General features: G+C 40.4%; 2 protein-coding genes across 4 annotated transcripts in view; one reads left to right on the top strand and one right to left on the bottom strand.

The window, feature by feature from the left end:
- LOC149177086 (uncharacterized) overlaps positions 1 to 26,319 on the bottom strand; it is a 111,478-nt gene that overhangs the window by 74,362 nt on the left and 10,797 nt on the right. The window lies entirely within an intron of this gene.
- On the top strand, positions 2,161 to 3,167 carry LOC149177087 (uncharacterized). The gene is made up of 2 exons (XM_089423280.1): positions 2,161 to 2,408; positions 2,533 to 3,167. Exons 1-2 carry the CDS (start codon positions 2,281 to 2,283, stop codon positions 3,026 to 3,028), a joined length of 624 nt encoding a protein of 207 aa, XP_089279406.1. The 5' UTR covers positions 2,161 to 2,280; the 3' UTR covers positions 3,029 to 3,167.

Raw genomic sequence — 26,319 nt, 5'->3', positions numbered from 1 at the left:
GAGGAGGAGAAGAAGTGAGGGAGAGGGTTGCCGTCGGTTGTGGGAGCGAATCGAAGCGATTTTAGGAGGAATCCAAGCCAAGATCGCCAATTTGTCCATAAACCAGGTATGTAGATTAATTTTTTTTTGTTTTGGTTCTATAAAAACTTTGTTTTTCATTGTTTTTAAAGAATTTTTGGAAATTTTTCATTGATTTGGGATGGGTTATTTGTTATGACTATGAGAACCAATTTTTTATTTTTATTTTCTCATTTTCTTTAAACATTGTTTATTTTTTTTTATTTTTCATTGTTTTTTGGCATTTGGTTGGGTAACTTGGGTTTAGAAATTGGGATTTTGGAAATAATTAGCTTGTAATTTTGCAAATGCTAAATTGTAATTTGTATTTACTATTATCATTTATGTAATCCTAAATTCCTATTTCCTAATCCTTATTTTTCCATAGGTTTGCAAATTCAAAATTCAAAAACAAACATGCCAAGGAAATTGGATCCTTTCTGGGAATATGGTGACCCTAAAACTCCGAATGATAGACAAAACTTGTATTGCAAGTTGTGTGGAAAAGAAATATTCGGGGGGGTGTACAGGTTGAAGTTCCACCTTGCACAAATCCCTGGACGTGACGTGGGGCCCTGTCTAAAGACAAATGCTGAAATTATCCAAAAAGCCATGAGAGCATTGGGAGAATTAGAGCACACTAGAGACGCCAAAGAAGAACTCAAAAGGCAACTAAAAAGGTCAGCTGAAGGAAGTGGGCCAAGTGGCACAAGTTCTACTGCAGCGTTAGTCAATCCGGTAGCTGCATCATCATATTTTGTTCCTCGAACCACACCTGGTTCACAACCAACTATTGGTTCAATGCTAAAAAGAACTGAAAAAGAAAAAGCTGACAAGTTGATGACAAAATTTCTCCTCTGGAGTGATATTCCTTTCAGCATTATAAGGAATAATCCATTTTTCCAACCTACTGTTGATGCTATTGCCAGTGTTGGCCCGGGGTACAAACTCCCTTCTCTTCATGATTTCAGAGGTCGGCTTCTTCAAGATGAAAAGCGTGACTGCACCCAAAGATTGGAGGATTTTAGGGCATCATGGGCACAAACAGGATGCATTGTTATGTCAGATGGTTGGACTGACCAAAAGGGGAGAACCCTTATAAACTTCTTGGTTAGTTGTCCCTTGGGGACTATGTTTATCAAATCTGTTGATGCAACTCATCAAATCAAAGATGCAAAAACTTTATGTGATTTGCTGGATGTGTTTATTTTGGAGGTGGGTGCAGAAAATGTTGTCCAAGTCATAACGGACAATGCTGCAAATTATGTTGCTGCTGGTAGAATGCTTATGGACAGGCATCCTACTTTATTTTGGACACCTTGTGCTGCCCATTGTATTGATTTGATGTTAGAGGACATTGGGAAAATTCCCTTTGTCAAAGAGGTTGTTGACTCATCAAAAAACATCACAAAATTTATTTACAATCACACATCTGTGCTTAGCTTGATGAGAAAATGCACCAACAACAAAGAGTTGGTGCGCCCCGCCATTACACGGTTTGCGACGAGTTTCATATCTCTTCAATCCCTCTTGAATTCTATGTGGGATTTGAAGAGAATGTTTCTTTCAGAGGAGTGGCGTGCTTCGTCAATGAGCCGCAAACCAGAAGGAGAGGCCGTCTGCAGACTAGTTTCATACCAGGAAGACTTCTGGGCGGGAGTGCAGGAGGTGTGCGCTGTTACAGAACCTTTGGTAAAGGTTCTTCGGTTGGTTGATGCTGAGAAGCCCGCAATGGGCTATTTGTATGAAGCCATGGATAGGGCCAAAGAAGCCATTCGGTCCTACTATGATGACAAGGGAGATGATGGGTTCCAGAGACAACTCCTTCTATGGAACGTCATTGATGAGCGATGGAACAACACACTCCATCGTCCCATTCATGCTGCTGGCCTTTTCCTGAACCCTGCATTTTCTTATGCATGTGGGTTTAATTTTGATGTTGAGGTCGTGGAAGGATTATTAACCTGTGTCCAGAAGATGGTGAGAACTCCAGAAGAACGTATGGAGGTCTCTAGACAAATTGAGCAATATAAGTTGTCAGCTGGCACATTTGGCTTTGAGATGGCTGTCATTGATAGGACGGTTAAAATGCCAGGTATTTTTTAGTTTGTAGTATGTACTTTGTAACTTTGTTTCAAATTTCATTGTTTCTTCAAATTCCATTTTTTTCTTATGTTTATTTAAAATTTTCTTTGTAATTTTGTTGTAGACGCATGGTGGAAGATGTATGGTGGCAGAGTACCCCTTTTGCAAAATCTTGCCGTGCGCATCCTCAGCCAAACATGCAGCTCCTCGGGATGTGAGCGCAATTGGAGTGTATTTGAAAAAATACACAACAAGAAGCGCAATAGGTTAACACTTAAACATTTAAAATATTGCAAATTTCCAAATAAATTTTTGAATTCATTAAAGTTTTAAACAATATTTTTTTTATAATATTAATTATTAATTAATTATTTCATGAACTTTGTACAGGTTGGAGTCCCATAGACTTAATGACATGGTCTATGTCTACTACAATCTTCGATTGTGGGTGAAACAACTAGAGAAGACACCTGATACGGAAGCCATCTCATTGGATGGGATTGACACCACTGCTGAATGGAGGGTTGAGACCGAGAGGCCTCTCATGGATCCCACTGAGGATTGGTTAGTGCAGGATGAGGGGGAGGAGGAGGGGGAGGAGGAGGAGGAGCAGGAGCAGGAGCAGGAGCAGGAGGAGGAGGAGTTGGAGGAGCAGGAGGAGGAGGTGACACCGCCTACCCGGGCTACCCGGGCTACCACTACCACCAGTAGAGGACGTGGTCTCCGTCCACCTCAGCCTCCTGTAGCTGCTACTACTAGTTCTTCAGCTTCTAGAGCACGTCAGACTCCACTGCCATTTCCACCACCACAGGCACCAGCTTCTACATCTAGAGGGAAAGAGAAAGTTGTGCCATTTTCTCGCAAGAGGGGCAGAGGAAATCAATAGGATTAGACTTTCATTTTATTGTATATGACATTATGACATGATGAGATACATTATCATATTTTTTGTTGATATTTTGAGGCTGAGTTGGACTTGGGACTCAGGACTTACTATTCAGGACATGATTCAATGTTATGTGTGATTTTAGCGCTAGAAATGATATTAAACATCTTATATATTAGTTTTTTTATCATATTTATGTGTCAATGTATTTATTTTATGTTGTAGATGGTTTAGATATTAAAAAAATTGAAAAAAAAATGAATATTTTTGTGCCAAACGATTTTTTCCCGCTTTTTTCCGATTTTTTCCCGATTTTAACGATTTTTTCCGCTTTTTTCCCGGCGCCGATTAAATCCCGATCGCGATGTGTGCAACACTGCATCAACCTTCAGTCCTTATCCTTGTGCAACCCTTAACACAATATGTTGCTGGCTATGGCCTGCGACCTAGCCCAGCAGCAAGCAAGATTGTCATACAGTACTCAGCTATTACCCTTGAAGAACAATGTCTACCGATCAACCTTATAGCTGCACAGTCATGCCCAGAACTGATCTCAAATGTGTCACGCTATCATCTACAGCAATGTGACATAGATCTGACTTTCCTTACAACGTCTAAGGGTTCATTCCTTACAGAGTTATGGACCTCTTAAACTTCATCATTTGGCTGATAGGGTCCTCTCCAATTGCGGCCAAGATGACCTCCTTGAGGGTTGAGACTAGGGCAGTATTTGGCCCTACTTGGACTGCAGTTTGAAGCACAAATGACAGCTGCTAGAAACCTTTATTTCGATGGTTGTAACCTTCACCTTTTACTGCGGCTAGGGCAGATAGATGCCTCTTTGAAACTGCGGATTAGGCTGAGTGTTTAGACAGTGGATGAGGAACCTTTTAGGCAGCATATGTGACTGCTAGAGATCTCTTCGAACTGTGGCCAAGTCTTTCCATTATCAGCGGCTAGGTTAAGGCTCTAGTCCTCCCAATAAGACTACGGCTAGGGCTTGCATTTAGAGCAGTCAGGGCACATAAGAACCCTCTTTAAACTGCTTCCTAGAATAGTTTGGTAAAGTAGCATTAGGGCATCATTTAGGCTTATTCTTGTTGTGTAGGAAAGTCACGTTTAGGGCAGCGTAGAACCTTACTTAGATGACAACATTAGGCTTCTACAATACCAGCGTTAAGGCTTCATATGAAACCTTCCTCCCTGACTGCGTGAGCTTTATTCTTGCTGCATATTAGATTTCTCCATCAGGGCAACGTAGAGCCTTGTCCATGACAACTTCTAGGGCATCTTCTATTAGGGCAACGTATCACCTAGGGCACTCCCTCTAGATCTCATCTTCATCAAACCCAAAACAAAATGAAGAGAGATCTCAAGAGTGAGTGTGTGAAATGACTTGAAGGCCACCTCTATTTATACTAAAACGTTGAGCACAAGTGGGTTTATTTGGTTGCTGGCCGACCTTGACGAATTGTCCCATAACACTAATAAATTCATATCTCCATGAATACTTATCAAAATCGGATGATCTTTAGATCAATCCTACACCTCTCGATGAGAGGGATCCAAGAAAAATATCAGTTGCCATTAATAAGATGACCCGCATGGAGTTTGGCCCTAGTTGCCAATTTTAACACTCCCTCTCAACTAGGGAGAACTCCATCCGCTGATCCATATGTCCCACTGTACTATCTCTGCAATCAGTGCCCTGCACTGCTCTGCTGAGCTCTGCAGACTGCTCTGCTCAGAACCATGAAGAAGAAGAATTGATCGAGAATGTCTCATACCATTCTCTACTGACCCAGAGTCAATTTCATCTTAAGAGAGTTTGTCATATCACTCTTACTAACCCGAAGTCAGTTTTATTGATCCCAAATCAATGTCACAGGAGAGTGCCTCAAACCACTCACACTGATCCCAGATCAGTTTCATTGATCCCAGATCAATGGAGGTCATCCTAGCATAGGGAGTACGGTAGATACAACGATGCGTCCATCGATAATACTACTGTGGTCCCTAACCCCATTTCCCAGCGCATTGATCAGATGAGAGGTACTTCCCATGAGTCCCAGACTGCATGGGTAGGATGCCTCGACAGGAGAACTAATCATCCTGTCCCACAGGAGAACAAATCATCCTGTCCAACAGTTGCCACAGGAGAACTAATCATCCTGGCCCACAGGAGAACTAATCATCATGTCCCAAAGTCGCCACAAGGTATCACAGGGGAAGGTTGAACCTTTCACCCTGTACATAGCGCACCACCAGGGGAGGGTGAGTCACCCTATGGTCGTATGTCGCTCCAGTAAGTACCCCAAGCCCCCCAGAGCTCCCAGAGCTCAATGCATGCAACATGCAGGACCCTTATAAGAAGGTCTCTCAACGACTCCAAGTCGTTTGGGAAAGTCACAGATTTGACCTTTCCCCGGGGCTTTGACAAAATGCCTGCGACCTGTACATCAATCTCAATGCGATGGAGCCTCCTAGCTCATCAACTTACGATATCCCAGATAAGCTAGTATCTAATGTCTATCTGCTGGAGCAATCATCGAATACAAGATTCCTCAACAATCGAATCCCACCTGGTTGTCACAGAGAATCGCAGTGGTAACATCTCACTGAAGAGCTTCCACAACCAGGTAGCTTCACACAAGATCATACTCGTAGCTATGTATTCGATCTCAGCGGTGCTTATAGCAACCGACTTTTGCTTCCTACTCATCCATGATATCGACGCAGAATCCAAAGAGAACAAGCACTGAGAAGTGCTCTAGTGATCCTCCACACTACCTGTTCAATCAACATTCGAATAATCATGCAGCTTCATATTTCCAGCAATGTATCTCAATCCATGATAGATTATGCCCCGAAGATATCTCAGAAGATTCTTGGCACCAATCCAGTGAGGCTCAACCAAATATGAGCTCACTATGCTAACTGCAAAACATATATCCAGACAAAAGTTCACCAAGAACATCAATGCAAATGAGTTTATGAAACTTAGAGGCATTTCCCAAATCTGATCTGGCATCATCACCATATAACTTATGAAAGTTAAGATCCTCGAGGTAGTCACGAGCTTGCAGTTTACCATTCCACATCCGAAATCCAACTCCCTTTTACTTCTGCAAATGACAGGGTCAGCACCTGTCAAAAATAGGTTGTCCTCAGAAGGTGCCGATATGAGAGGTCTATCATCCACAACCTTCGAGCAATGGTTTGGATCGGTTTCACTCCTAGTGAATCTCAGCTTCATCAAACAGCTATCAATCCTCTCATACTATGCCCGAGGTGTTTTGCTTCAAGCCATAAAGGGCTTTCTTCCACCTGTATACATGAGATTCCCGATCATGAATCTCAAACTCCTCGAGTTGTTCCAAACCTGTGGACCTGCTACATGAGGGGAATGGTCCCCTTGTAAGATTTTCCTTCGGTACATCTCAGACATGTACCTTCATGCTCTTCTTGAATTCAGGCATCTAAGTCACCATCTGACTCACATCGGGTAGGGCCCCATAAGTAGACCTCCGGTGCTATAGATGAGATGTGTCAACTGATATGGTCCCCAATGGACCATCCTGCAACTTGATACAAATTGCCAACCCTGAACTCAAAAGCATCTTAGAAAATTTTATTTTTAAACACGTACCTTTCCATCGATGAATGCCACCCTGCAACCTTTGACTTCCATTGCCGAAATGGACACCAGGTTCTACTTGTGATCAGGTACATAAAAGAGATTTTGTAAGTGAATCGAGTTACCCTTATTCAATTGAGGGGTAACATTCCCTACACCCTTTCCGAGATAGGTGGCATCAGCTCCAAGTATAATCCCATGATTGTTTCCATCTCTACCAAATTAGAGAGAGCACCCTTCTATCTGATGGAGTGCCTTGAAGCACTACAATCAACAAGCAGAGAGGGCCAATACAAGATAATGCTTCTTTATCTTATCAGAAACAACATTTGATTCTTCATACCTAGGGTTCCTTGCTTTCTATGAAGAGTCAGTTGTTTCCTTGATGACTTGCATTACCTGTCATTCCTCTAATCATTGAAGATGTCCCTGGAATGATTGTTATCATCATCAAGTAATGTGTCCCTACCTCGGACACTCCTTCGCAGAATGGTCGAACTTATTACAACCAAGGAATCTACCTTTCCTTCCACCCTTAGATCCAGACTTCCCATTGAAGTGATCTTTAGGTAGGCCATCAGAAACTTCCGCTGCGCCATTCTGATAATATTCTCTACTTCGACTTCACCCTTGGTGAATTTGAAGAGGGATGAGGAATCCATTGATCCTTTTGTCCTTTCCCAACTGTCTTCGGTGATTGCTCTTTCACTCTTGCTTGGGCATTGTCTTCACCTCAGCTCTGATACCATGTTAAGTTTAGGTATTATCTATGCTTAAAGCAATTTAATTCAATTTTCACCGTTAGCTCAATATCTTTTCCAGATTAGCAATCACATCACCATTAAAGTAAACTGCAGATAGAACATAAACATAAATCACAGAAGACAAGCCAAGACAAGAGGACACAAGATGTGGCGCTAGCCAAGGACAAACCCCAATGTGGGGAAGCCCTTGATCAATTATTCTTATATGTTCTTCAATAGTTCAGCAGAGAGAGAGAGAGATAGTACATTTTCAACAGAAGTCAACAACTCGACTTTCTAGATAAGAGAATAGATCATCTCTACATGAGATCAGTTGAAGACATGCTGCTTCAACTAATTCTCCAAGGTGATTCCATCACCATGCTGCACCCATCACTGTGTTGCACCTCATCATCATGCTGCATCTGTCACTGTGTTGCACCCAATCACTGTGCTGCTCCCATCACCCAGCAACACCCAACTATTACTATGTTGCAATTCACTGTTGTCTCTAATACCATGCTGCATCCAACTGCTGCATCTAACCATATTGTCTAACATGCAAACCACACAAGCAGTCACATCAACCTTCAGTCCTTATCCTTGTGCAACCCAATGTTTTAAAAACGATTGAATCGAATCCGAAACGGCCAAGTTGATCCGAGTCGTTGGGATTTTTTGTGAACCGGCAGAAAAACCGGAACGGGAGGCCGAGTCATGACTGACTCGGCCGTCATGACTCGGTCGAGTTATTGCATGACTCGGCCGAGTCAGTCATGACTCGGTCAACCCAGCCGGTTCTGCAATAACTCGGCCGAGTCAATGAATACGACCTGTAACCCCAAAAAAATGCGATTTTTCATATTTTTTTTATTTTTAACTGTTAACTGAGTGTTGGGGACTCCAAGGTGTTTTCTAAATTAATTAAATGCTATTTGGGGTCCATTCCCCTCTCCTAGTATTGATATGAAGTAAAAGTGACATTCTCCTTATCTTCATTTTCATCCTTTTACTTAAATTTTTAACATTACCATGAAATGACTCAGGATGTTTGAGAGTGGTTCCGGCCTCATTGGATTTCATATGGAGAAAGTATAATTTTAGATTTCATTCAAAATCCAGCAGACTTATCAGTTTTTTAGGATTTCAGGATTGGAGGATTGCAATGTTTCCATTGAATTTTGTCATGTATTAGGGTATGGAACTCATATTTAATCAAGAGCACCAATCCCTCTATGTACCTTGATGTTAGTGACATTGGTTGTCGAACTCCTCTGGGATTCACTCCCAAACCAGGAGCTTCTGAAAATGTCGCTCCCGCTGCCGTTTTCGCTCTCGCTCCCCACTTTCACTCCCGCTCCCAAGTAACATTGAGCCAGATGATGTTGGCAACTCTAGCAGTAGCCAGTAGTACTGGTCATAGACTTTTGTTGTAGAGGCCATTTATAGCCTCCTTGGTTATGTGTTTTTGTTTTGATCTCTATATCATCATCATGTATGTATTAGACAATGCACTGGGTGCCATTTTGATATAATGGATATATTCATGAGCCTACTTTGATCATATGTTGTCTTCTATCTATATTCTAACGCTGTGTGTTTGGAAACATGAATGAAAATCTTTAAAATTATGTGTTTTTATAAAAAATAAATATTTAATGTATTTTTTACAATGACCGAGTCATTGAAATCGAGCCGGCCGAGTCGATACCGAGTCAGAGTCGACCCTCGGCCGAGTCGGAGTCGGAGTCGGAGTTTTAAAACATTGGTGCAACCCTTAATATGTTGTTGGCTATGGCCTGCGGCCTAGCCCAGTAGCAAGCAAGATTGTCATACAGTACTCAGCTATTACCCTTGAAGAACAATGTCTACCGATCAACCTTATAGCTGCACAGTCATGCCCAGCACTGATCTCAAATGTGTCACGTTGTCATCTACAGCAATGTGACATAGATCTAACTTTCCTTACAGCGTCTAAGGGTTCATTCCTTACAGAGTTATGGACCTCTTAAACTACATCATTTGGCCGATAGGGTCCTCTCCAATTGCGGCCAAGATGACCTCCTTGAGGGCTGAGACTAGGGCAGTATTTGGCCCTACTTGGACAGCTGCTAGAAACCTTTATTTCGATGGTTGTAACCTTCACCTTTTACTGCGGCTAGGGCAGATACATGCCTCTTTGAAACTGCGGATTAGGCTGAGTGTTTAAAAAATGGATGAGGAACCTTTTAGGCAGTGTATGTGACTGCTAGAGATCTCCTCAAACTGTGGCCAATTCTTTCCATTATCAACGGCTAGGTTAAGGCTCTAGTCCTCCCAAAAGGACTGCGGCTAGGGCTTGCATTTAGAGCAGTCGGGGCACATAAGAACCCTCATTAAACTGCGTCCTAGAACAACTTGTTAGGGCAGTGTTAGGGCATCATTTACGCTTATTCTTGTTGTGTAGGAAGGTCACGTTTAGGGCAGCGTAGAACCTTACTTAGATGACAACATTAGGCTTCTACCATACCAGCATTAAGGCTTCATATGAAACCTTCCTCCTTAATTGCGTGAGCCTTCTTCTTGCTGCGTATTAGATTTCTCCATCAGGGCAGCGTAGAGCCTTGTCCATGACAGCTTCTAGGGCATCTTCTATTAGGGCAGCGTATCACCTAGGGCACTCCCTCTAGATCTCATCTTCATCAAACCCAAAACAAAATGAAGAGAGATCTCAAGAGTGAGTGTGTGAAATGACTTGAAGGCCACCTCTATTTATACTAAAACGTTGAGCACAAGTGGGTTTATTTGGTTGCTGGCCAATCTTGACGAATTGTCCCATAACACTAATAAATTCATATCTCCATGAACACTTATCGGAATCAGATGATCTTTCGATCAATCCTACACCTCTCGATGAGAGGGATCCAAGAAAAATATCAGCTGCCATTAATAAGAAGACCCGCATGGAATTTGGCCCTAGTTGCCAATTTTAACAAGAACTGTGTCTGGTGACCGGAAGAGCTCCTAGTTCAGAGGGAGTAGGCAAGCCAGCAAGGTTGAAGGGTGCCATGATGGAGGAAATTGTTGCGAAAAGAAGTTAGTGGTGACTTCCAAGTGGATCTACAAGATGAAGTATGTGGTAGATGGAATCATAGAGAAGAGAAGTACAAAGCAAGATTCATGAGGATTCTCCCAAAAAGAGGGAGAGGACTATGAGGAGTCATTTGCTCTAATTGTCAGGTGCAATTTTGTTAGAACTATTATTTTTGTTGCTTCTATTATGGGATCGAAATCACATCTGGTAGACGTGAAGACTGCTTTCCACAATGGAGTAATTGAGGAAGAAGAAATGTACATAGAGCTACCTCAGGGCTTTGAGGTACATAAGAAGGAATCCCATGTTTACAGACTGAAGGCGGCTTTGTACAGACCTCGGGCATGGTATTCTCAGATTGATGATTATCTTATGAGTCTTGGTGGATCTCATTATCATGTGACTTGTTTCTAACGGGAGCAAAAGGACTCATGTGATAAAGGGGAGCAGTAGTGGCAAGAGGATTTGCCTCCATGTAAAGGGAGTAGTCAAACCCTGCTTCAGTGTTAGAGGGAGTTGGCCTTTGAGTTCGAGATGAAGGATCTTGGTTGGATACATTACTTCTTGGAATTAGAAGTGTGGCAGAAGTCGGGTGAGATCTTCCTTGGTTAAAAGAAGTATATTATTACGACCCTTCAGAGATTCGAGACAATGGGCAGCGAGTCCATGTTCACTCCCATTGTAACCAATCTGAAGAAGTTGAGTGACCGAAGGAGCAACCAGGATTGTCAGGATGACAGGAAAGCAGCTATGGTAATGGATCCATTAAAGGAAGTTGGTCAGTTTATGGTTGAGCCAAGGCATGCAGCACAACATGTGTTAAGGTACCAACATGGTATAGTTGGATATGAATTGAGATATGTCTCAAATGATGAAGTACAACTACCAAGATATATAGATTTAGATTGGGCAGAGAGTGCAAAAGAGCACATCAGGACGATGATTCAACTTGGGGACTACTATGATAAGCAAGAAGCTAACAGCACTACTGAAGCAGAGTATATTGCAGCTTGTTTAGTGAGTTGTGAAGCAGTGTGGCTTCGGAATCTACTCGCAGGATTGTTTGACCAGATGTTGGAGATGACCATGATGACAGGTCGAAGCACGTGGTACAAAAGGGAGCAATGAGGCTCATATGCATTTCTCCAAACGAGCAGGATCGCTAACATTCTCAGAAAGCCTCGTCTCGGGATGAAGTTTGTATACTTTAGGGACAAGCTTTGAGTGGTTGAGAATGCTTCTCTCGGTACAAAGTTCGTATACTCAGAAGAATGCTCTAATACCAATGTAACAAACAAAGTTTGTATACTCAGAGGAATGCTTTGATACCAACGTAACGAACAAGGTTCGTATATGCAGCGATAATCTTCATAATACTTCGAAGACAAAGACATCCATTGTAGGACAACTAAGTGTATATTGAATATTATATAAAAGAATTGATATGAAATGATTACAATGAGGGTGAGGGCTTGCTTATATACCTACGAAGATACCTCTTCACCAACGATCATGTCCTTGGGGACAAACCTCTTCATTAACTAATTACTAGTTAATCAATTATTATCTATTATTATTATTGTTTACATTATTTGTATTATTTTATATATATATATATATATATATATATATATATATATATATATATTATTCATAACATTGCCTTCCTCTTCAAAAAGCTTTGTCCTCAAAGCTTACTGATGAAAAGGCTTGATCACTTTTTTTGTTTCAAATGTCTTCACGTCTATGAACTGTAATCTTCGTTGATACAAAACGATATGATCATTGGAGTGATAAATAAAATTGTTGAACTGAGAAGGGATCTGACCATCCTAGATCAATCTTCTATGGAATCTTGCAGTTACTGGAAACTTGTGATGAATTGTTATCACCGAATTGAATTGTGCAAACTTCAGAGTTCTTCATAACATAAGTTTGTTGTTTATGTTTTGAGTGATACAAATTCGTAGATTGATTGAGATGTTTGTTCTTGTGATTTGGATGTAGATAAGGAGTTCTTTTGGTTTGTCTTTCCTTTATCATGTGTGTGGCAATATTTTGATTTACTTCAGGTGATGATGTTGTTGAGTTGGTTACAGAACCTTCACTTGGGATGTTCATCGTCTGAACTGCAACATCTAAGTGTGTCTTTTCTTCAACTGGCTTGTCTTCTTCTTGAGTTGTGATATTCACTGGATCAGTATTTATTCCTTTCTCTTCAACTTGGACTTCTACATTCGATGCTTCTTTCTCGATAAGTTGTTGTACCTTGTTTTCCAATGACTTCCTGTCCTTTTAAGGCTTCTTAATTCGCGTTAGTAATTTTTCACTATGGTCTTTAAGCCAAGAAACTTCTTTATTTTTGTCGGCAGTGATCTTGTCAACTTCTCTTTGCATATTTTGTAGTACTTTTTTACCTTCTTGAAAAATTACTTTTGAAATATCTTGTATGTCTTCTAGTGTTACTGAATTTGACTTCAATGTAACATCCTGTAGTGTTATTTTTTTCTTTTTGTATGAAAATGTCAAAAACTTCTTTTTCGTATTTAGGATGGACGACCCTAAGGTTTCCATCTAATGTCACCTTATTCTCTCCATAGGGATTGAACAGAGAATTGTGAAATAAATGTATAGTCCCCAATGTTTAATTGTAAATTGGTTATGTCATATTTTTTGTTGTCAAAACAATCTAATTTTTCAATTATATTTGACTCGGGAATCACTAATTGGTTTGCGATTTTAGGCTTTATATAATTTTTATCTTTGACAAGTGAGATAGCAATAGTAACATATTTTCCTGCAATAGACCCTTTAATTCTAAATAGCACTGAAGCATAATTACATGAGGTTTCCGAAAATCTTCCTTCTTTCATTTCAAGATTAGAATTCGTTCTTTTTTCTTCAATGGTTGACTCCATTTTGTTTTGTTGAAATGGACTTGAGGTTTTAAAAGTAACCCTTTTAATTTTTTATTAATCCTTCAAAACTTAATAATGTATCCTTGATACTCCTTTTTCTTTAGCCTCAAATACTTTTTCAACTCTTTTTTCTTTTTAAAGTCAAGTATACCTTTTAATTTACTTTAATTTTATTTTTATTTTTAACTTTTACTTGAAAATTAATTTAATATTACACTCACGATCCTTAAAATAACACTCTTTATTAATTACTCTTATACCAATTTTATTTATACCATAAACCTTTTATTGGAGAGTCACGACTTTTAGAAGGATGGGTGGTGATGGTAGGGATAGTGTCGTATAGTTAGGGCATCAATTTTTGTGTGGTCATATGGCAAAAGTTTACTTCAATTTCTAACACAAACTTTTATTTAAATAGACTCACAATTTCTCCAATCTTTATCGATTATAAATTTTCCAGCAGGGCAGACTGATTAATCAAGGTTGTCATTGATGTCAATATGGCATTGTTGTAGATGGCAAATATTCTTGTGATACATGAATAACCCTAACCTCATGCAAACCTTGAGAAAACCTTAATTACTTGGAAGCCCTAATCTAGCATTCGTTAAATGATAAAACCCTAGTCCTTAGCCTAATAAACCCTAACCCTTAGCCTTGTCCAAAAACCCTAGTTCTATCCTAATCCATGTTCTCGTTCATTAATTATGAAACCCTAATTCCTCAATTCCATATTTCATAAAATCCCTTGATCCTAACCATACATTATCTTACATTACACTACCAATCAAAATAAACATAATTCTTGGCTCCAAATATGTTTTGAAAAAAAAGAAAATTCCTTTTCAACAACAATGAAATAACTTTAACCTGGATGCGGGTGTATTAACGCCCTATTAATGGAGGCGCTATACAGCGCCGGCATCTGGTCCTGCAGGTGGCAGGATCGCACATTCCCCCATGCTCTCCCGCGAATGAAGCAGGCTCATACAGGGTACCTGCTGATCACTTCACATTCGGAATTTAATGCGCTGTTTGGTCGAGACACTTCGCCTGAGGTTTTACTTATGGCTTCGTCGGCTCTCTCCGCTATTATTTCCCTCTGGCCTCCCTGCCTTAGCTTGCCTCAGACTCTGCATCCCTGCAGTGCTCCGAAGGCAACTTTGAATGTCTGGCTTCTGAATCTCAATCGGCTCCCTTACCTCGGCACCTGCTTTGTTTCGCCCTGCTCCATATCTCCTTCAAGCTGTCTTGCCACCTTGACAATGGTGCGTCGCCGCGCTAGTTGTCGCCGCGGTGGTAGTCGTGGAGGCCGTGGGCGTTCTCAGCCTGCTCCCCCGCCTGTTATTCCTCTGGCTCCTGCTTCCCCTCCCTCAGCTAGTGGCAAGCCTTTCCCGCATAACTCTTTCCAAACCACCCATTTCAAATTTCAAAGTCGCCTCAATAAGCCTGTTCTCTCAGCCAGCATCACTGTAATCTTTGCGGAGGAAGAAGCTCGGCCTAGTGTTTCTGTGCATACCTCGGCAACGCAGTCTCAGGATGGAAGCGAGCAGCAGGGGGAAGACGTTGGCATTGTGTTCAATTGTGGTGATATGCAGGCAGAGGGAAGTGTTCCTGATGTCTTCAAGCCACCAGACGGCAACCTCCAGGGAGTCTCGGCCTCTGTTCACCCGGCGAGTGGTTCCGGTGGCATCCGGCGTTCGGCAGCTCTTCCAGGTGGCAGCGGTATAGATGCTGAGGACACTGTTGATGACTCGTGGATGGGCAATCCATGCCCAGTGGAGGAGGAAGCTCAGGACCACGAAACAGTCGCTTGAAGCCTCCTGGGCCATGTCTGCTTCCCCAGTTTCTCTCTTTGCTCTTCAGTTCACTGTGCTATGCCTATATGGCTTTGTTAATGTCTTTTTGTATCAGGTCTTTGGTTATGCAGTTGTATCAGGTCTTTGGTTCTGCAGTTTTGCCTATGGTTATCTGGTCAGTATAGATAGTATGGTTACAGCTTTTCTTCTGACCTTTCTATGGTTTACCAACATGGCCAATTCTCTTTGTATGGCTTTGGGCTTTTTGTATCTGGTTTTCCCAACCCTGGGACAGTCTGTGTGTACTGATGGACAGTTTCAGCTCTCCTCTGAGGTTTCGACCTCCTTGTAACTGTATTTTTACCTTTTATTAATAGAATTAGCCTTTACTTAGAAAAAAAAACAATGAAATAACTTTAATTAATGGCAGAGAAACATGGCATACATGACCATACATGGCATTAACCTTGATTAATGGCATACATGACCATACATGGTAGACCTAATGCAACGGCATGGTGTAATACATCACTCATGGGATATAACACTCGCATCGCAGACAAGGTCTTATATGATCCATCTTCCACATGGCAATCAAGGTCTTATATGATCCATCTTCCACATGGCAGACAAGGTATTTTGCATAGTATTCTTCACATGGTAGGCAGATGTAATGCATGTGTGATACATCACATGGCAGACTAATATTTGACAAATCCTACAGTGCTGAGATATACGTAAGCCTATCACTAAGAACAAAATGAGAATCATTTTGTAAAGAACAAAATCAAATCATTTCAAAGTCATTTAAGTCAGCCCCAAAAATAAATTAATTAATTAATTAATCATGTATTTTTATGGCCTAGTAAAGTCGGCTTCATTAAAAATTATATACATGCCTTTTTCAGTTTCATGTCGACTCATTTAAAGGATGACTAAAGGCTATAAATAAGCCATGTTCCCTCTCATTTCAGCATCTCGGTGATCAATTCGGATAAGAGGCATAAAAGGAGGAAAAAGGCCAAAGAGAACAAGAGATTATTGTTTGGGCAATTCATCTTTCAAGCTCGGATCTGTGGAACAGTCGGACTAGGGAGCAGTCACCTGGACAACTCAGATCTTTGCCTCAGATCTGTGTCAACTTGGTTTTACAGTCACCTGTGGAATTATACTTTGGATTTGTGTGTGGACAGTAATACGAGACCTTGGACTATCTTGATATATTTTTGTAGCAGCCACCTGTGTGAAAAATCAACAGTGGAGACTTCCCAAAGTTTTGTGTTGAGTTACTCATCAAGCCCGGAGCTACAACAAATCTGTGGAGCCATCAGTAAGTGCTCGGACCTGTGAGTAAAGCTCGGACCAATAATAAAATAGTCATGTGGAAGAGTTTAATACTTCGAACCTGTGGTTTCAACCTTCTACTAAAGTTGTTTGAAGTAGACCTTATCACTCTTAAAGATCAGACTTTGTTTAAGGACCTTCTGGAAGCTACAAACAAAGTTTTTGTATATAGTTCTTTGAAGCATCACTGAGCATTGTTTTAGAACAAACTTATGCGGACTTTGGAGTAGTTGTTGACCCTTGTGCATAAATGTTTTGAAGCAGACTTTCTTGACCAGAACTTTGATCTAATCCTTCTTGTTGAGCTAATATAGAGCAGGCATCCTTGTCTCCACCTGGAGCACTATTGGAGACAGTCTTACTAGAGTAAATTTTGAAAGCAGTTTTGAAGCTCAGGTTATAAGAGTAGTTTTGGGACAAACTAAAGGAAACCTTGAAGAATACTTGAAGTAGACAGATCCTGTTGTTGGATAAGAACCTTGAAGAACTTCGGAACCTTGATTAAAGGAGTAGGCATTTGGAGCACCTTTTTGAAGTACTCTTAGAGAAGTCTACTAAAGACACCTTGATCGATTCTTGAAGACATTTGAAGGACTTATAAGACACTCGTAGAGCTGCCTATTGAAGATACCTTGGAGGATACTTGAAGATATTTGGAAGACTTGTAGAAGTTGGTCTTGGAGATATTATTGAAGACCATGATGCATTGATTGAAGACCCTCATGATGTGACCTTGGAGATTTTGTTTTGGGTACAATGAAGAGCAATGGTGACACCTTCATGTGAAAAACAAGGTTGTCATTGATGATGTGACGTGGAGACTAAGTGAAGGCATAGTTGAAGATTGACAGGGCTTGTTGAAGAAGACATTGGGAGTCGTGAAGTATAACCAAATACATCTTGACAAAGTAAAGTAAGGGTTGGAGCCCAAGAGGTTGGAGCCTCAAAAAGACAAGGTTGGTGCCTTGGAGGATACAGTTGGAGCCCTTGAGGATTTGAGTCCTCAAGAAACCAGGTCGGAGCCTGAACAAAATATAGGTTTGGAGCCCTTGAGATTGGTGCCTCAAAATTGACAAGGTTGGAGACTTGGATGTCCAAGTCGATGCTTGGCAAATACAGGTTGGAGCCTCGGAGATTGAAGATCGGAGTCTTCATCTAGGGTTGGAGCCCTCACATATTGTACTTGATTGATTGAAGAAATTTATAAAAGCATTTATTCTTATTGTTCATTTTGTGTTCTAAATGTAAGTGATCTAACTGCTAAAAGTAACAATTCAAAAGGAATATTGATTCACCTCCCCTCTCAGTATTTCCAACACAAGCTACCTTTTCTTTGTTCTAAGCTCAACTCTTTGAAGGGATCGTGTTGTCGTTGTTGTTTGTGGCAGTCAGTTCAATTAAAAATGTAGTCGTTTGGTGGCAATCAACCCTTAAACTTTTGGGACAGGTCACGTCTCTTTCAAAACGCTTGGATCGTAACACATCTAACTCGATGGTGTTTCCCACGTCCAAATTTTCTTCTCAGTGGCACCGTGTACAAAAAGCCCGCGTAATTGTATAACAATGACAACAATTTTTTAATTGTATATGGTTTGATGCGACGCTAGCGACTGCCTGTAACTGTGTGGTTTTGGTGGCCGATAGGTATGGTTGTTGACGTGGTGCATCTTTGGTGTCAGTACAGTGTGGAAAGGTTAACAGAAGCAATAACGTGCAGTTTCAGTGGTCTGGCGGAGTCGCAGATTGAGAGTTGGTGGAGGAATTGAATGGCGAGGTGGCTTTTCAGCGGTTGGGTTTTTGTTATGCGATGGGGTCTTCCGGTCGACTATGGAAGGTCGGGGTGCGGACTATGGACGACAGGCAAGTCATTAACTTCTTCTTCTTTTCTAATTGTATTTTTATATAATAATAATATAATAATAATAAATAAATAAAAATAAAAATAAAATTATATATATATAAACTTTTTTTCTATTTTTTTTTAAATATATATATTTTTTTTAAATTCTTTTTTTTCAATTTGTTTTAATACAATTTTTCACCCTTTTTTTTAATATATGTTTTTTTTAATGGCCAAAAGCTTGACGGCGAATCCAGTAGAATGGAGAATCTCCATGATTGGTGTAGCGAAATACTTAAATCACAACGACAACAAGGTTGATGATAAGTTGGTGGCTAAAGGCCAAATCAAACTGGCTCTGTGCAACAGTTGAGTGGCCAGAGAATCGAACAGCTCTAATACCATTGTAATGAACAAAGTTCATATACTCAAAGGAATGCTCTAATACGAATGTAACGAACAAAGTTCGTACACTCAGAGGAATGCTTTGATACCAATGTAATGAACAAGGTTTGTATACGCAACAATAATCTTCAGAATACTTTGAAGACAAAGACATCCATTGTAGGACAAGTAATTGTATATTGAATATTATATAAAAGAATTGATATGACATGATTACGATGAGGGTGAGGGCCTGCTTATATACCTAGGAAGATACCTCTTCACCAAAGATCATGTCCTTAGGGGCATACCTCTTCATTAACTAATTATTAGTTAATTAATCATTATCTATTATTATTATTGTTTACATTAATTGTATTATTTTATATACATATTATTCATAACATTCAACTTGGGGACTACTATGATAAGCAAGAAGCTAACAACACTACCAAAGCAAAGTATATTGCAGCTTGTTTAGCAAGTTGTGAAGTAGTGTGGCTTCAAAATCTGCATGCAGGATTGTTTGATCAGATGTTGGAGGATGATCGTGATGGCAGGTCGAAGCACATGGTACAAGAAGGAAAAATGAGGCTCCTATGCATTTCTACAAACGAACAGGATTGCTAACATTCTCACAAAGCCTTGTCCTGAGTTGAAGTTTGTATACTTTAGGGACAAGCTTTGAGTGGTTGAGAATGCTTCCCTTGGTCAAAGGGAGTGTTGATGTTGTAGCATCAAGGGGCGAAGGTTCGCCCTAGGTCAGGATATTGATAGGTCATGGGTAATGATTGGGGACCATGCAACATGGCTAGGGAGATTGGCCCAATAAGCATCAAGGCCCGGAGTGCTCCCCCAGTCAGGGGTTACCTGACCATATTGCCAATGGTTATTTGGCTAGTGGGTTGAGTGAGTGCCTATAGCATTGGGCAAGTGATTTTCCATTCAATAGCATGTGACAACATGTGGGAATGGTAAACAGGCCCAAGGTTTCACCATGTGTCAAGGGGTGTCTGATTCCAAGTGACGACTTGGTGGATTGGTGAAACAAGGACTAGTCTTATGTCAGGGGGTGCTTGACCAGCCAATGGGTAATTGGCTTGTGGGTGACTAGATCCATTTGCAAAGGGGATATATCTAGTGGGTAACTAGATTCCTTTGCATGATGTTGATGCAGGATGCTTTCCACATGGTTCTGGTATAGAACATGAGGTGGATGGATTCATCAACATAGCTAGCTCATTCAATCTTTTCTTGGGATGGAGAAATTTTTCATCAAAATGTACATCTGAGGAAGTCAAAGAGAATACCTCCCTAGCTAAGAGGAGGTGTTGATTTTATTGTAGCTTCGGTCGGTATCCAAGTCGGCCCTAAAAAGGAAAAATCAAAAAGAAAGATTTTGAAATTTAAAATTTAAATTATTTTGCCTTCAAATTTCAACTCAGCTCAGAGTTGTTTAAGTTGGCCTAGCACTTGAGACATGCCCCTTAAGCACCCAAGATCACTATGTATACCCACTCGACCTCCTCACTTAGAGGACAATTTGGATCATCATCATCTACTATTGTTTCTGCTCACATGTGCGGAAAAAGGATATTTTTCAGGTAGAATTTGAAGGATGAGTTTATTCTGAGGCCAAATTTAAAGGAGGGTCATAGGCTGGGAGCAGGGAGGCCGAGAGGCCTCAAAAGCTTGATGAACAGGACCAAGATATCTCAAGCCTAGGAAAAGGCCAGCAAAGGCTGTTCATGGAAGAAGGGTTGGTTAAGCCCTAGGAACTTCCAAGTTGTTCTATAAAACTTAGATTGTACTTTTGATTAATTAACTAACTTCTCCTAAGAAAAGGTTGTTGGGTTTTTCCCTAGTTAGGGTTTCCCAAGGTAAAAATTTGGGTCTCTCTCTTCATGATCCTATTGTCATTATTGTTTTACTGTTGAATATTTTGTAGCATTTTTGAGTCTTGTAGCCCCACCCAATTTCAAGTTGTTTTTCTAAGTTTAACGCCCAAACCCAATTGTCTATTGCTGATATTAAACTTGCATATAAGAATCAATTGAAAGACAAAAAGCTACCACCACTTTTCACTTTCAACTAATAAAAAAATTCACAAGCATGATAATTAGACACTTGATTTTTGGTCAACGGACCCTAGAAAAACCCCAAAGGGAAAACGAGTAGGAAGAGGATTTTTATTTGCTTTTCTCAAAAAAGAATATAGCATTTAAATACACAAGGCGTACTTATCTCCCTCCTTGAAACTCGGGTTGTTAGTTTTTGTAGCATCGGACAGGTGTTCTAGTCTCAACTTGTGTCAGAGAGGCTAAAGAACACAATATCTCCAAAACCTAGAAAAGGTTTCAAGAGAAAACACCTAGAGACAGCTCAATTAAGTTAATTGATCAATAATTAAAAAATGCCTAAGTCTAAGTTAGGAAAATTGATTAATTAACAACAATTAATTGAGAAAGGTAAGAATGCTCTAGAAACTCACACGGATTGAGTTTGAGATGATCTGAGTCGTTGATGGAGATCTAATCATGGTCGTTGGTTCACCAACGAGAGATTATAAGAGCAAGATGATGGGGATGGAGAAGATACAATTGAGTGAGAACGAGTTTCTTGGTAGATCGAGCTATTCAATTGCAGAGGTCAAGCAAGGAAGAAGAGTTCGACCCAAAAGGGACACAGAGACAGATAGGGAGCTGAGGCAGTGATTCCGAGGGAGTTTCTAGTTCTGAAGAATCAGTAGCAAGAGGGTCGAGTTTTTCCTCTTTGAGGCTGCACCTGTATTGTGCAAGCAGCTTTAGAAGAGGGTTCGATTTAGCTGGAGAGAGGGTTGATTCAATTGATGGTGGCCTAGAAAAATTCCAGAAGGCCAAGAGAGTCATTCTCAGAGGCTGAATTGGGCAGAACGGCAACATTAGAGCAGTTATAGAGGCAATACGAATTGACCAAAGCAGGGGTTGACGCAAGAGTGTTCAAACAGCCAGTTTGAGCCAATTTCAGAGCTGAGATCAATGTCGGGTGAGATAAAAATTGTCTCACTAATTTTTTGGCAGATTATTTTGCTAGGAATTGCCAGTTTGGCATCCAAATTTTTGTACTCGGATTTCACTGCTGCATAATAATAATAAAACCCTCATTTGTTGCATTGGTTTTCCCACATTGGGTTTTTTCATGGAAATTTGTCCAAAAATAACGGTGTCAATTTTATTGTGTGCGCGCTCTATTTTCTCAGTTCCTGTTTTTATTTTCCACAACATTTTTATTGTGAGGAAATTGCAGTGTGATTTATTCATTATTTTGTCGTAGCAAAATAAACTGCATCATTAATCAATTAGAATAATAAAGTCCAATTGCTGCATTTCAAGAAATTTTTGCATGGTATCAGAGCGAGTTTGAAGATAGATCAGTGACTCAGTAACGAGGGAGAGATTTTGCAGCTTCAGAGGGAGTCTCCAGGAAAAATTTATGGGCATGCGCAGAAGCCAACCAGAAGTGCGAATTAGCAGAGGCAGGGTTTGATTTTCAGTTTGCAGGCAATTGAAAATTCATAGTTCCTCAATTGCAATGATTTGCAAGCAATAGTGTTGTCGGGAAGTAGTTCCGGTGAGCAAATGAAAGAATTCATTGAGCAAATATGGGCACAATGATTTTGCAGCGGGTTTTGCAGTAGCAGATCAGCGCTGGGCGGAAGAGAAAAGGGCACACAAAATTATACTCAAGATGTCTTCAGTTTATTTCTCAAAATTCTCCAGTATGGCCACAGAAAGATTTGATATTCAAGAGGGTACAGATTTGTCTTCCAAATTAGAGGATGAATTTGCTCAGATAGATTGCCTATCTAGCTCAGCTTCACAAGGGGTCTAGTATATAGACAGTGGAGCATCAACTCACACGATAAGAGTTAGAGAATATTTCTCAAACTACAATGAGGAGATGGATTCCAAACAACAATGGGAAACAAGACTAAATGTACTCCAATTAGGAGAGGTACCATTGACATTCAGAGGGAGTCAAGGAGCAAGCACCACTGTTACAGATGTATCACATGTGTCGAGAATAGGTATGAACCTAATTTCAGTATCCCAGCTACAAAATAAGAAATACCATGTCCACTTTGTAGGGAAGAAGGTGTTCATCAAACACCAAAACTGAAAAAAGGAGAAACAAATTGGGGTACGAAGCAACTAATTATATAAGTTGCAATTCAACTCTCCAATACAACTAGTTAGCAATAGTGGTAATAGTGGGAGAGACCTGAATGAGTTATGGCATAGGAGGATGGGACATTTACATCATGGAGCACATAGAATATTGAGGGAGATAGTAACAAGTGTTCTAGAATTAGGCACTGAACACAATGATGTGTGCAAAGGGTGCATACTTGGGAAGTATGCTAAGGCAACATTTCCAAGAAGTGACATAAATAGGATGGTGTGCTACAGCTTATACACTCAAATATTTGTGGTCCTATGTCCACTAGATCTCTTGGGGGGTAGGAGTATTTTGTCACCTTCATTAATGACCATTCCAGGAAAACCTGGATCTATTTCTTGAAGACCAAGGATGAGGTCTTCAGTCACTTCAAGGAGTTTACAACTCTCGTGGAGAATGCAACAGGAAAAAAGATCAAGGTACTTTGCTCGGATAACAGATGAGTAAACAGATAGTGACTTCATGGGTTTCTGTGCAAAGAAAGGCATCGGGAGGGAATGGACAGCTCCATATAATCCACAACATAATGGGGTAGCGGAGCCGAAGAACAGGTCGGGTTGCAAAGGCTATGTTATATAGCCAGGATTTGCCCAAGTTTCTATGGGCAGAGACATGTAACACGATTGTGTATATATAGAACAAGGTTCCTCACAGGGCATTGGGGAAGATAACACCAGAAGAAGTCTTCTCAGCGAAGAAGCCAAGAGTCAATCACTTCAAGATCTTTGGCAGCATAGCTTATTGCCATGTACCAGATGAGAAGCGTACCAAGTTGGATCAGACTACAGAGAAGGGGTATTTCGTTGGGTATAGCGAAACTTCTAAGGCATACCAGATCTATATTCCTAGTAGCAGGAAGATTATCGTGAGACGGAATGTAAATTTTATGGAGGACAAAGCCTTCAAGAAATCTCGCAAGTTGTCAAGAGGTGATTAGAATGAGCCAACAAAAGCTCCATTAGTCCAGCAGTAGGGGCAGTTGTAGGGACAGCAACAAGGACAGTGACAAGGATCTAGTACAGTTACCAGTACAAGCACAACCTCAGGTGCAGGAGATTCAATGAGTTCGCAACAGAGGCAAGATGAGGAACTGGTTGATCCTCCCACCACTAGTGGTCAAACTAGCAAAGAAGTTTGTTAGACAGTAAGGGATGTTGAGGAGTTCATAGGAGCTCCTAGGATGAACAAGAGAAAACGCAAGCAGCCAGACAGATACCAAGCATTGGTGGCACAAGTTGTAGAACCTTACAGATATGAGGAGGCGACACAGCATCCGGTATGGATAGATGCCATGGTGGAAGAGTATAGTTCCATCATGACAAGCAATGTTTGGGAGGTAGTGCTGAGGCCTGAGGGTAGGTCAATTGTGGGATTTCGGTGGATCTATAAGATTAAGTATGCTGCAAATGGAAGCGTGGAAATGTACAAGGCTAGGTTCATGGCAAAGGGGTATGCGCAGAAGGAAGAGATAGACTATGAAGAGACCTTCACCCCAGTTGCCAGATATACTTCTACCCGGTTGGTTGTATCTCAAGCAGCACAGATGGGATGGTCGATTCACCAAATGGACATCAAGCAATGTTTTAAAATTCTGACTCTGACTTGGTCATGGGTCAACTCCGACTCGGCCGAGGGTCGACTCCGACTCGGACAAGGGTCGACTACGACTCCGACTCCGACTCAGTATCGACTCAACCGGCTCGATTTCAATGACTCGACCGTTGTAAATATTTATTTATTTTATAAAAAAAAACATAATTTTAAATATTTTCATTCATGTTTCCAAACACACAGCATTAGAATATAGATAGTTAATAAATATAATAAATTAACTAATCAAATTTTTCTAAAATAGATTATTTAAAAATTTAATAGAATTTTTATTAATTTAAACTTTAAATTAAATTAAATATATATATATAGATATTTAAAAAATAATCAAAATCTTAATCACATTTTAACATGGATAAAGCATGAAATTTAAAAAATTAATCTTCACTAAAATGCTTTCTATGCGTTTATAAATGTTCTTAATTAGATTATTTAAAAAATAATTAAACTTTTGATTAATTCAAAATTTTAGATTAAAAATAAAATAAAATTTGAATAACTTTAAAATAAGTTTACATTTTTAAAAGAGACTATCATATAAAACTTGAATCACGATGGCATTTTAATATTTTAAAATTTCGCGGCATCCAATTATATAAAAGTTGAATCACGGTGAAATTTTAATATTTCTAAATTGTGCAGCATCCAAGTTAAAAATGGTCAAAAATAATATCTACTAACATATATGGAACTTGGATCATCAACGATGTTTAAAATTTTTACATATTCAACTTAAAAATTGTAAAAAATAATATGTACTTGCAAGCAGATTAACTTCAAAAACATATAAAAAAATTGAGATAAATTTGTGTGAAACAGCTGAATATGGAGGCCAGTCCAGTCCAATCCATGATTGCTTTAGATGTTAGAGTAGTTGATGAATAGAGGTTGTGAGTATGTCTTCAGCAACTATCTCATACGCCGCCTCCATGGGATGAAACACATCCCAAAAGATATATTTCGATGCATCAGAACACGTTAATGGATTTCTCTTGTTGCATATATATGAAAACTCTATTAGACCACTTTCGCAACATGTAGATTTTAATTCATGTTTCCACTGTCACCGAGCCCAAACTCGGGGGAGCCGGCCGAGTTATTACCGAGTCGACTGATTCGTTAGACAACTCGGTCGATTCGGCAATAACCTGGCCGGCCGAACTAGTTTGAAGGCTGAGTCGACACAGTGGGGGCATGACTCGGACCAACTCGACCGAGTCGGTTTCAAGCTGATCGTTTTTCAAAACAGTGACATCAAGACATCTTTCTTGAACAGGGTGATAGAGGAGGAGGTATATATAGAACAACCAGAGGGCTTTGAGACACATGAGAGGGGCACGCATGTGTGCAAATTGAAGAAAGCTCTATACGGGCTCAAACAGGCTCCCAAGGCATGGTATGGTCGGATTGACAGCTACTTGCAGCAGATGGGATTCGTCAAGAGTGACGCAGATCCCAACCTTTACTATTTGATGGTAGAGGATGAGCCACTCATCCTAGTGTTGTATGTGGATGACCTCTTCTTGACAGGGTCATCAGGGCTCATAGAGGACAGGAAGAACCTGGCAGCAAAGTTTGACATGAAGGATTTGGGGTTGATGCATTACTTCCCAGGCTTCAAAGCATGGCAAAAGGACTGGGAGCTCTTCATTGGTCGAGGGAGATATGCTACAGAGATCTTGAAGAGATTCAGGATGCAAGACTGTAGACCTATGTCTACA

This window comes from Pinus tabuliformis, chromosome 4_1 (genome assembly GCF_031772625.1).
Source record: "Pinus tabuliformis cultivar Carrire ecotype Pingquan chromosome 4_1, CPIR1, whole genome shotgun sequence".
In the NCBI taxonomy this organism is placed as follows: Eukaryota; Viridiplantae; Streptophyta; class Pinopsida; order Pinales; family Pinaceae; genus Pinus; species Pinus tabuliformis.
Note: the sequence above shows the minus strand (reverse complement) of the source record. Positions and strands in the feature narration are given on the sequence as shown.

Bases quoted from the DNA above. Each gene is read 5' to 3' on its own strand.
- LOC149177087 (XM_089423280.1), top strand. From the start codon at position 2,281: ATGTATGGTGGCAGAGTACCCCTTTTGCAAAATCTTGCCGTGCGCATC. The intron at 2,409-2,532 runs GTTAACACTTAA...AACTTTGTACAG, and splicing joins CACAACAAGAAGCGCAATAG to GTTGGAGTCCCATAGACTTA.